Source organism: Pieris brassicae, chromosome 4, assembly GCF_905147105.1.
Source record: "Pieris brassicae chromosome 4, ilPieBrab1.1, whole genome shotgun sequence".
Taxonomy (NCBI): Eukaryota; Metazoa; Arthropoda; class Insecta; order Lepidoptera; family Pieridae; genus Pieris; species Pieris brassicae.
Genome location: NC_059668.1, coordinates 16,520,373 through 16,531,772, shown reverse-complemented (window position 1 = coordinate 16,531,772; position 11,400 = coordinate 16,520,373). Strand labels below are relative to the sequence as shown.

Here is an 11,400-nt window from a genome sequence, read left to right as displayed (position 1 = left end):
ATAATGAAGGGTGTACTATGAAAAGGCTTCACTTGTGTCTTGTACGACGAACTGGCGGTTGTGTATTTGATCTGTGGTGACGATTGACTAATTAGTAATTTGCCAGTGTGTGTGTGTGTGCGTGTAACTAAATAGTAAAGCAATTGGGAAGTAAGCTACATTTTAACATTCTACACGACTAGTGAACGTCCATTCTGACACTCACGGGCTCGAGACAAAATTACTTGTCGAGATGCGTGACTGACAACCGCCAAACGATTTTGTATGACAATGGTCACAAAGCGTGAGCAAATGTCATTCCCGCAAATGCTTTGTTATTGGAACTCGCCTGTCAAAAACTGATTTTGTTTAAATTCTCTGGTAGTTGAAACTTAAAGCACTCTTAAATGCACAATCCCTAAGATATATATATACATATTTATTGTTTAATATAGTATGGTCAAATCATAATAACAATTTACTTTTAAATAATCTCTAATATTTTTGTCAAAATTCATTAACGATAATTTGAATACATATTTAAATAATTTACAGTGTTCTTATTAAAATTTGAATTTGATTTGAATTTCCAAAACAATGGATAGTAAAGTTCGTCGGAATGGTCGTTTGATAGACATTGTTGATGAGGAATGGCGTGCGGAGATTTTGCCACACGAAGATATACAGGTTCCATTAGATGAGCTACCAGACCCTGAGGCAGACAGTGCAGACTCACACCTTACTCTCAAAGAACAAAGTCTCAGATGGCAAGAGAACTTTCCCGAGCCAGCTAATGTAGAGCAGAATTAGGCTTAAACTTCAAAACTATAATTTATTTATAAAAATTCAATTAGAGATGAAATGGAAAGAAGGAAACAATATTTTATTTTGATTTAAATGGCCACAACAATTTAAGCCTAAAGCTACCAAATGTTACCAAATGTACTAAAGGCAAATTTGTCATATACATTGTGTGGAAATGTGACATTATATCATAACATTCCTCTGGTTCAAATACAACTTGACCATCTGGTGAATCCTGAAAAAACTTTGTATGTAAAAATTAATCTTATCTTATTAATCTAAGTAATATATGAAAATTATTTTTTTTGATAGTTTTATTTAAATCTAATCATTTATGTAAGGGCTTATCAAGCTTGTCTTCTACTCAACTTTTAGAAACTACATTTTCATAATATTATGATTTAATTATATTATTTAATTTACCTTAATTGTATGCCTGATCATGATTTCTTTAAAGTACTGCCAGACTGCCATAGGTGATATCCAGTAATACCACTTAAAATGTATGTGTGTATATAAATACATAGTCATTAAACAGGCAAGCTTAGCTGGAGGAAATCCCCTGTGAGCTGCATAATCAATTGCCTCCATAATCAAGCTAATTAGAAAGTTCTTTTCAGAAAGGTGGTAGTTTGGCACCACATTCTTTTTAACTAAAAATTCTCCTAAAAAAATTATTATATAAGTAAATAAAAAAGTATTACTTAAAAAAAAAACTTAAAACTGTACCTAATGCACTTTTTAAGGATTCTCCTGTTGCACATGCAACTATTTCTATGCAGTCTTTTTCTGTCACCAATGTCCCAATCAATAGTTTTGGTCTAGCTTCATGCAGTGGTATTTTAAATGGTGGAGCTTTATTCTCTTTTAGAGAGTGTAAATAAGATGGTGCTGATATTTGAATAGTAAGCTTTGTTGCATCTGAAGATGTTGGCAAGGGAATTATAGGTGCAGATGCTACTTTAAGCTTACCAGATATGGATTCTGTGTCTACAGCACTGGATTTAGAAGGTAATACAGTCTCCATTTTGTAATACAATGAATGCTTAAGTGACAGCAGTTCTTAATTCAAATAAAAGCAATAAACATGTATTAGATTATATTGGATGTAGATAATACATTGCAAATTGATTAAATAAAGATGTCATAATCTTGTCAAAAATCAAAAAACTTTGGATTAAACACACAAAGCTTGGATGATGGACAAAAAGTAGTAAGTAAAATAAATACTTGCAGTCATTTATTACAGATGTATTCACTAAACACAAGCATATTACACAATTTTTATTAAATAAATTTATATTGCTTAATTGATTCATCGTCTACTTTTTATTACCCTTTTATGTCTTGATTGTCCCTGGCTGTCTCTTGACTTTTCTGTGTCATAACTGTCCCAATATCTTCCTATTTTGGGTTCATCCTTTTTCTTTTCTTGTGAATTTTTCACATATTTATCTCTTTTATTTCTTGAATCAGAATCTTCTTCAGGGGTTCCACCACTCTTACTGTCATCTGAATCTCCCATGGGTTTTAAATTATGTTTGCCATATGTTTTTTTATTTCTAGAATCATCCTCTGAATCATCACTACTTTCTTTATCCTGAGCCAGTTGGACACCCCTTTTATGTTTGTATTGCCTATTATAAGAATCATTTTTGTCAGTTTTACCTTTCTCTTTGTGAAATCCTTTATCTGCAATAATGTCTTGATCAACATGACTGCTATTTTCTGGTCTGCTTGTGTTTCGAGAACTAGTTTCAAGGACTTTTTCTTGATTCTTATCTCTTTTAATGCTGCTTTTCATATTACCAACATCAAATTTTCTTTGCTCATTACTGCTGGTATTTACAATGGATTTCTGGTGATTTCTTTTTTCATACTTATCTCTTCTGTTTACATTTTGCTCTTTCTCACTTCTCTCTTCAGATTCTTTGTAATTGTCCTTATCTAAATCTTTGTCAGCTCTCCTATTTTGATCTCTGTGTCTATATTCATCATCTCGATCTTTACTAAAATCATTTCCTTTTTTTCTACTAGTGCTATTCCAATATGAATCATAAGTGGGGGTGTGTTCTTTTACTCCTTGTTCACTGTCACTTCTGCTCCTTACATCAAAATCATTCATTTCTTTTTTGTTTGCACATTCCTTTCTTTTTTGTTGTGTTTTACCCTTTTCCGAAGAATTCTTTTGTTTTATGTCAAAATTACTACTTCTCTGGGTATCCATAGTACGTTTTGATACATCCTTGGGTCTTGCAAATTCCTCCTGCTTTGATCTACCCTCTCTGCTACTCCTTTGTTCATCTCTTCCATATCTTTCAAAATAACCATCATGACCCCATCTTTCTTCTTTATTACTATTTCTGTCTGGATTATTAGATTTTGGAGCATTACTACCTTTTTTTTTAGTTTTATTTTTACCATTTTCTGTATCTTCTTCTGAATCTATCAAAATAAAACAATGAGAATAAATAAATATAAAATTTCATCAGGTAACTATTCTTAACAAATGTAGAAAATATACAACAACTCACAGGTTTAATCAATGCTATTTGCAAGTTAAGTTTTCTGCTAAAGAAACACCATAATACCATTGAGTTAATCAATAGTCTTTTTTGTAAAAAAGGTGTAAAGAAAATTAAGAAGTTCATAAGTAATTTACAGATATATACACCTCATCTCATATTTTATAAATAAAACAATCAAACCTTGATCCATAGATTTTGATATTATGACTAGTCTAGCCATAAATACTGTTACATACAATTTTTCAACTTTTTAATTATTTTGAATTTAGAACACATATTATGTATCTTGAAAACTTCTTTCAATTATGTGCCACTTCACATATTTTTTCGTCTTCATTATCAAATTAAAATATGGAATGGGGTGTTAAATAAAATAGGATTGCAGTGATCAACTGATACAACAACACTTCGTCTGTTGAAGACCCGAAAAGATCGGAGTGACCGCGTGCTGTTAGAACTGCAAAGGCTGTTAAGCTAGAATTCGTTGAAACCCCATTAGGAAGCAACAAGTCTTATAAGGAGTCACAAATCTACATTTTTGTGAAAAAGGAGTGGAAACTTCAGGCAAAGTATATATATATATATATATCAAGATACAGTTTTGGATCATGTGAAAACTCTCAGAAATACACTTTTAAAAAATATAACTCGGACTTTCCCGAAGGTTTCTGCACTTGGTGCAAACACACAATGCTCAAACTACCCAAGCCTTGCTTGAAACCAATGTTCCGGGCTTTTTAAGCTGGCCCTCATCTACCCCAGACCTCAACCCCTTAGAATTTGGAGCAAGCAATGGGGAAATTTCCCTTGAAACCAGTGCAATATCCATAGATTTGTGGCCAAACAGATTAAAGGCCTGTATAAAAGCCAAAGGTCGCCATTTCGAATATACTATTTTATATTTTTTGCTGAGACTTTTATGAATATGTAGATATTAATTTCAATATTACATTACTTAATTTAAAAAAAATGCATTATCATTTGTAACAGAACTTATGGCTGGATTGGGTATATTCTGGTAACCATCTACTCCTGGGGCTACTTTAATATGCTATGATAATAAAAAAGGTTCACCACTTGAGCTGGAATCACTTGAAGATGATGAAGAGCTGGAACTGGAGTCTGAACTTGAGTCACTATGAACCTTGATTTCTGCTGGGACTGGTACATTCTGAAATATAATATGTACATCCATAATCAGTTGTTTGTCTATGAATTATCACATTACAGAATTTATCATCAAAAATGACCTAATGATTGTCAGTGAAAATTAGATGATGCCTTATTATAAGATGTTATTGGTGTTCTTATTAGCTTATATTTTATTATAACATATAATATACAAGTAATGCAAAAGTTTTACCTTAGGCATTTGCTTAAGATGTTCTCTTAAGTCATCTGTAAGACCTCCTAACCCAATAGAGGTAAAAAAGTTGATGGAAAATCTAGTATTCTTAGGATTGTCTCTAGGAAATATTCCTAGGAAAGCTTCCTGAAGTGTCCTGAAAAAGAAATTAAGATATATTTAACTGTATTGAATTGAAATTTTATATACTTGTATATAATAAAAACTGTCATACTGATGCAAATTACAATAAAAACAAACTTTTAAGATACAAAATAAAAATAATTTAATAAAATGGTAATGCTTATTTACTTTTTTAAATTATATAAGCAGGACCTGAACTTACTGATCTCTCAGCCGGTCATTAAGCTTTTTTAGCCCCATATACTCGGCTAGCTCTTGAAACAGAATTTTTATATAAATACGACTTGAACTTGTAGTATCTTCTTCATTAAGTTTCACGCAGTCTAATGCTTCCCAGCTAATTGAATCTGTGAATAGGAGATGAGCAAAAAACTTGCTTATATTTCTAAGCCGATTGGTATCTAATCTGTGAGCTGTTGCATATGAATCTTTGAATATCTCTTCAAATGGGCCAACATATATTCTATTGATATTACAAAATCGTTGTGCTAGAAGACCATAAAATTTTTCATAAGTTCTCTGTTCAGCACAACAGTCTAGAAACATGTGACACAGTTCAATTTCTTGGCCAGGTTTGAGTTGCATTTTCATAAGTTTATGTGCACATTCCTCGAAGTCCAGACTTGAATTAATAGTTAAATAGATAGTGCGTCTAAGTGCAACAAGATTGGTTTCTGTATTGTCTATGATTGTAACCGGCTTTTGTTCATCTTCTTCGTCATCACTTTCATCACTGCCAGATTCTGCTGAACCATCCTCTTCTTCACCAGATTCAGCATCCGACCCAAGAATCTCTTTACTCAATGTCTTATATTTCTGTTCATTGTCTTCATATTTCTCATCGAATTTAAAAACATCTGTAATGTAAAACTAAAATTAGTACATTTAGAGACAAAAAAAATTGAGGTTTGTAAAAAACCTCTACAACAATAATTTTATTTTTTTAATCAATTATGAAAATTACTTAGGATATCCTGCGCATCTGTAGCTTCATCCAGCATTAATAGGTGAGTAAACTGTTCTTCCTCAGGTACTAATTCTAGCTCTTCAATAACTGAAGGGTGATCCTTAAAACCATCTTTCCAAACTTGAAACATAACTTCTATCATGTACTGTACCCTCTTATCTAATTGACCTTCATGTAATATATTTCTTAACATCTCAAAAATAGCATTAACACCCTTAGATGAGACTTCTGTTAACTTCTGTCCACATTCCTTTAAAAATGCTATAGCAACTTCCACAGAATCATCAGACGGAGTCTCAACAAGAAGTGTTAAAAGCTCCAAAGCAAGAATTTCATGTGCAACCCTCTGATTAACAAGATGGGCTACAAATGAAGCTGATGATATGCATAATGCCTTGTCATTCCTTTTAAAGCCCCGTTTAAATTGTATTACTAATCTTTTAAGTAATAGTTCCCCAATGTTAGGAAATCGTGAATTGACAGCAGCGACGAGGGCTGCATAGACATTAGTAAATGTTGGTGATGCAGCCTGTGCTTGAATAACTGAACGACACAACAAACCACGACCACGGACAATGTTTTCTTTAAGTAGTTCTTTGATAATTATACCAATATTGCCTACATTAATTTTGTTTATATGACCGTGAATAGATTTTTTCAGAGCTTCCCAAGCTAACCTCTGATAAGCAACAGAAGCTTTATCTGTGATTTGAGCTTGCATCATCCTGAGACGAGCGGGTGGAATATAGGCACCTCCAGTCCTAGTATTCAGCATATCATCTGTTTTTGATTTTCTAGGAGCTTCCATTTTACCCTCATTGCGTCTTTCATCTCTTTTTGGGGATCGTGAACGTCTTCTTTTCCGGCTGGCATCTCTTACAGAATCTCTATCGCGATCACGGTGTCTCTCGGGGGATTTAGAGCTATGTCTTCTTGATTTCCTTTCTTTGTAATACTCGTCCGATTTCTCCTTTTTACGTTTGCGCTCTTGGGAATCCTCCATTTTATGTTAACGGGACTAAAGGAAACTTTTTTTCACTATAACTTATCAATTGAAATAGTAAATACAATTATATTATATAAAACAATTATTGCAATATGAATAGATAGAAATGTGATTTTATTATTCATAAACAAACTAGGACCAAAGAAGCCATGTTTGAATATTCCCATTTACCACAGATCAAAATATTACATTCGAAGTTGACAATAACAATAGATAATCCTAACCACTCTGACGTACGAACCGCGCGACTGTTTTCACGTCACCTGTACAACTATTCGCGCGGCATAGACCCGCGCGCAACGTGCCCGCTACATCGCAACAAAAACCATTATATCTCTTGAAATATAATAGCTACAACTATGAAAAAAAAACAACAAAATATATTGAAGTATATAGATTAAAATCACATTTTTATTAATTGGATAAAGTTAATAAATTAGTTCTTAAAACGGGATAAAACATTTTAGTCTTAGCAAAAATGCTTATATTTTTCATAGATAACCATAACCAAAAATATAAACGATTTCATTATAAGAATAATTTTACGAAAAACTAGACTAATTGTCCTTTCAAACGATGCCAAGATGTTTATATTTAATCAACATTGAGTGGGCTAATAAATCAATCCCACCCATCTAAGGTCTGCCACACACCTTGTACTTTTTTAATTAACTAAAAAAAAGGGTATGTTCGATTTCTTTCAATCGTTTCTTTTAAATGAAAAACAGAATAATATTGTCGTGAATTTTAATGATACAATTTAAAGAATTAGCAAATGAATGAGCAAATAAATGTTCGTATATCAATTAAATTAATGCAAAGTAGCATTATGATGCAATTCACATCAAGAATGAAATTATTTTCCAATATCTTAATCAGCAGACATAAATAAACACAATATACCATGCGTAACAAAAATTGCTAACATATTTTTTCGTTTGTACAAACCCTTATTTATGACGTTTGTTCTAACCGTCCGTCCGTGGATACCGCACTGTCCAAAACAATAAACCTGAGTAACACGTCGATATTATTTGGGAATCTTAAATCATCTTAATGTATTTCTATTTAAAAAAGGCATGAATATGCTGATGAAGGACTCAATATTCATATTTAACTATTAATTCACTAAACAGACGTAAACAATTCATCAAAATCAGCATACAACTTCAAAGAAGCCATTTTGCCCATGATGATTTTTTTTTAAAGTTGAAATTAAAGTCAATTTAGCACTTAAAACTATATAACCTTATCATAATCATAAAGTACAAATATTCAAGTTTCTTTTGATGCATGATAATTAAAGAAATATAATATAAAACTACTCCGAAACTCCGAAACACTTGTTTACAAAATTCACAAGAACGAGTCGACTGAGTTTGGATTTTTTTTTACAAAGATCTAATCATATTTCATTGCCATCTGTAGTTTATTGGGTGAACAATTTCTTAAGCTATCGTTCTACGTCGATTAAAACGTCTAGTTTCAACTAGATGTCATTTAAACTTGTCGCTTTGGATACTGTGAGAGTGGCTAATTTCAGATTTTTAAATTGTTTTTTTGCCTTCCGAGTTCCGATCATATACTCTAAGATATACTATCTAATTTAATTGTATGCAAAGAGACATAAAATCTCATTACCAGGCTATCAAATTTTAAAAATATGGGTGGGGTAAAATCTTAAAACTACATGACTGCGTTTGGCTCACTGTGCTTGAAGCTCAAGCAAGACATAGAATACATGGACATTGATGGAAGAAAAAAATATACGATCTCCTCGACACAAAAATATTTGTGATAGGCATTTGGTGGTCAGTGTCTTTTTATAAAATACAATTTAATTTGACAAATATATTTAAAACATGTTAATTTATACATAATGGGAAAACTTATCAAAGGTTAAAGTATTTGCCGGATTGTTTTCTGATAGAAGAGGAAAAACATGTTAAAGATTACTTTATATATAGATTTGCCATAAATTATAATTTGAGGATATTTTATCCATAGAGGCTTGTTGTAACCTTCCTTGGTGTAATTTACTTTATAGTTCCTTAAAAGCAAAGTTTATGTCATGTCATATTTTAGTGCTTAATCATATTCTAGAGTCTAGACTATGTCATATTGAGACTATGGGCTTGAGACAAAATCCAAATAACTTTTTGACAGGCGTCACTCACTAACGCTAAACGAATTTGTATGGGAATCACAATAGTTGACGCTTTGTCACGTGACCATTTTTAGCCAACTTTTTAAATGTTTAGTCTTAATAAGTCACGCCTGTCGAAGTGATTTAGATTCATTGCAATAAAATGCGTTTGATTTTGTCCAGTACAAAAATTTACATACGTACTTCATCCACAAGGTCGTTTGCGTTGTCTTTTTTTAATCCTACATATCTTAGGTCCATATTCTAGTTTTATGAGCTGTTTGGCTTATTGGAGTCCTCAAGACGAGATTGTGACTTGATATTCTAATGATAATATGGACCTTAGGTGATACTCAAATATTACTTCTTAAATTTTGAACTTGTTTCAAATTTTGTATGCTTGTTTTATAAAACAACTCTAACTTTCTAGTTTTTTAGCCATAGACAAATTACATTTACTCCTTACGAGTAGTAGAACAACAATAAAACAAAAAAATTGTTAGTATTTATGACTTTATTCAATACGACAATGAAACTACAAAAGTTGCTTGCATTTCAAACAGCAATTTCAAATACCTCACGAACTGAAGCATATAATTATTACATAAAAAAAGAAACGTATAATAAGAGGGACTAATTACTAAAATTAAAATCAATAACATTTAAGCATTGCTATACATGATTTGTCCCGATCTCTCGAGTCTAAAATGCTACACAATATCCAAGGCAAATTGGTCAAAGGTCACGTGTCCCGAGAACAAGCTGACTTACACCTAACCTTACTTGAACAGCGTTAGTAATATGAGTGGAAGCTGGCAAGCGACCGCCCCGCCCAAGCTCTACCGCCTTATTATATACAAATACATCGAAACGAATGGCAAAAATATATAATATCTTCCGACCCGCGTAATTTCGAAATACCCACACCGATCAATCGACACTAGATATGGTTACCGATATAATTTGTGCCTTATCCATTCTATCCTACAGCGATACATCACAGAAGCTGTTGTCCAAACCATACATACCGGCCCGGCGTTAAGAAAATATAAAGGCAGCTCACGTTAGCGATACCGAGGCACTTTGCTTTCACATTGTGCTTGAGATCATAGTCTACACTTAAATTTAGCCTTATAGAAATTAAAGCATATTCATAACATTTCAAATAAAAACCCCTTTAAGAGTGCCAAAATTATGTATCGATCGCTGTATTTTTGCATTATCTTAAATAAATAATAAAAATGGAACCAAATTCCTAAAAATGAATTTCCTACCTAAAATGAAAAACCTTCTAAAATATAAATAATAAATTCATAGGAATCCATGCTCATTTCTTTCTATAATTTTGTAAGTATTTAGTAGGAGACGTAAGTTTTATAAAATAAGCTTGCTGATTAATGAACCATTAAACGCATTAACCGGGCTTACCAATCCGACATACCCCAAATCCGTTCCTATACAAAATATTTTTATTACAGTCTATAGAGTGACAGTGTAAAAGTGACCCAAAGGCAAATGAGTGTTTGGGAAATTATAATCGGGCAACACTGATGTGTCATTGTCAAGTTCGACAGCTGCCCAATCACTCAATCGTCAAAGACAATAAACTTAAATTTATTTAATCTTCCTAACAATACTGCTGCGTACAATTAAAAATAATGATATAAGTTTATTAACTATTACTAGAAAATTCCTCCTCGTTCACACTCGCTAAGCAACGGGTTCCGTATTACTAGCGTTAGTTATCTTGTACTAAGAACCCTACCAGCTTTTAGTATTCGAATAATATGAAGACAACTTCGAATACAATACTCGTTCTTAAAATACGCCTTCATCCGTTCCATCCTTTGCAACGCATTTTACTAACGCACCAATATGACACATCTAATATTTGTATATAATTTTATTTTATAGGCCTGTGTCAGCAGTTGCCATGTGAAAGTTCCTAAATAAACTTCGAAAACATAAAGCGAGTTAACGAGGGTACTTGATGCAATACCGATGTTGCTATTTTCTAGTCCCACGCCGCAAGGTGTTACCAGTCGCCGTACTGGAATTATTGATTAAATTTCATGGTAACTTAGATGGTTGGAATTATTTAGAGTGTACGCGTTTTTGCTAGAAATTTCTGGTACTTTACATCATGACTTTCTTAAGTTTACAAGTATGTTCAAGTAAAAAATTGAATTGACTTTCTAGCGGTAACTTGTGAATTTAATAAATGGCTTTCGCAATATCCGGTTTGACTTGGCGTGTCATGTGAATCGTAGCTGCGACTGCAATGTGACTGGTCGCGGCGTGTGCGACTAATTGCGTTTAGTTGGTTGGAGCCTCGCTCTCAGCGCGCGCAGATTTGTTCTGCCGAACCATCTCAGCACGTCGCTCCTGAAAACAACAAAAACAATATATATATACTGAGTGACAAACATAAATAAAATGATTCAAGTCATTAAATGATCTATATCGTTTATGTAAGACAGT

The 11,400-nt window shown here is 32.6% G+C and overlaps 4 protein-coding genes across 8 annotated transcripts in view; 1 reads left to right on the top strand and 3 right to left on the bottom strand.

Annotated features, from left to right (window-relative positions):
• The first annotated feature begins 215 nt into the window (after nucleotides 1-215).
• On the top strand, nucleotides 216-1,087 carry LOC123708140 (anaphase-promoting complex subunit 13). The gene has a single exon (XM_045658674.1). The coding sequence runs from the start codon at nucleotides 577-579 to the stop codon at nucleotides 787-789; it is 213 nt and encodes a 70-aa protein (XP_045514630.1). The 5' UTR covers nucleotides 216-576; the 3' UTR covers nucleotides 790-1,087.
• LOC123708139 lies at nucleotides 844-1,926 on the bottom strand. The gene is made up of 3 exons (XM_045658673.1): nucleotides 1,513-1,926; nucleotides 1,207-1,448; nucleotides 844-1,018 (listed from the first exon to the last, which is right to left on the bottom strand). Exons 1-3 carry the CDS (start codon nucleotides 1,808-1,810, stop codon nucleotides 863-865), a joined length of 696 nt encoding a protein of 231 aa, XP_045514629.1. The 5' UTR covers nucleotides 1,811-1,926; the 3' UTR covers nucleotides 844-862.
• Nucleotides 1,927-2,001: 75 nt separating this feature from the next.
• On the bottom strand, nucleotides 2,002-6,940 carry LOC123708137 (pre-mRNA-splicing factor CWC22 homolog). The gene is made up of 5 exons (XM_045658672.1): nucleotides 5,765-6,940; nucleotides 5,003-5,657; nucleotides 4,675-4,813; nucleotides 4,386-4,482; nucleotides 2,002-3,228 (listed from the first exon to the last, which is right to left on the bottom strand). The coding sequence occupies exons 1-5, from the start codon at nucleotides 6,768-6,770 to the stop codon at nucleotides 2,099-2,101; spliced, it is 3,027 nt and encodes a 1,008-aa protein (XP_045514628.1). The 5' UTR covers nucleotides 6,771-6,940; the 3' UTR covers nucleotides 2,002-2,098.
• A 2,475-nt stretch (nucleotides 6,941-9,415) lies between these two features.
• Nucleotides 9,416-11,400, bottom strand: part of LOC123707986 (stathmin-4) — a 28,787-nt gene continuing 26,802 nt past the window's right edge. For all 5 annotated transcript variants that reach the window (XM_045658381.1, XM_045658382.1, XM_045658379.1 and 2 more), the window contains one exon: nucleotides 9,416-11,304. In XM_045658381.1, the coding sequence (XP_045514337.1) occupies nucleotides 11,236-11,304 (69 nt within the window). In that variant the 3' untranslated portion in view covers nucleotides 9,416-11,235. The remainder of the gene's footprint in view (nucleotides 11,305-11,400) is intronic.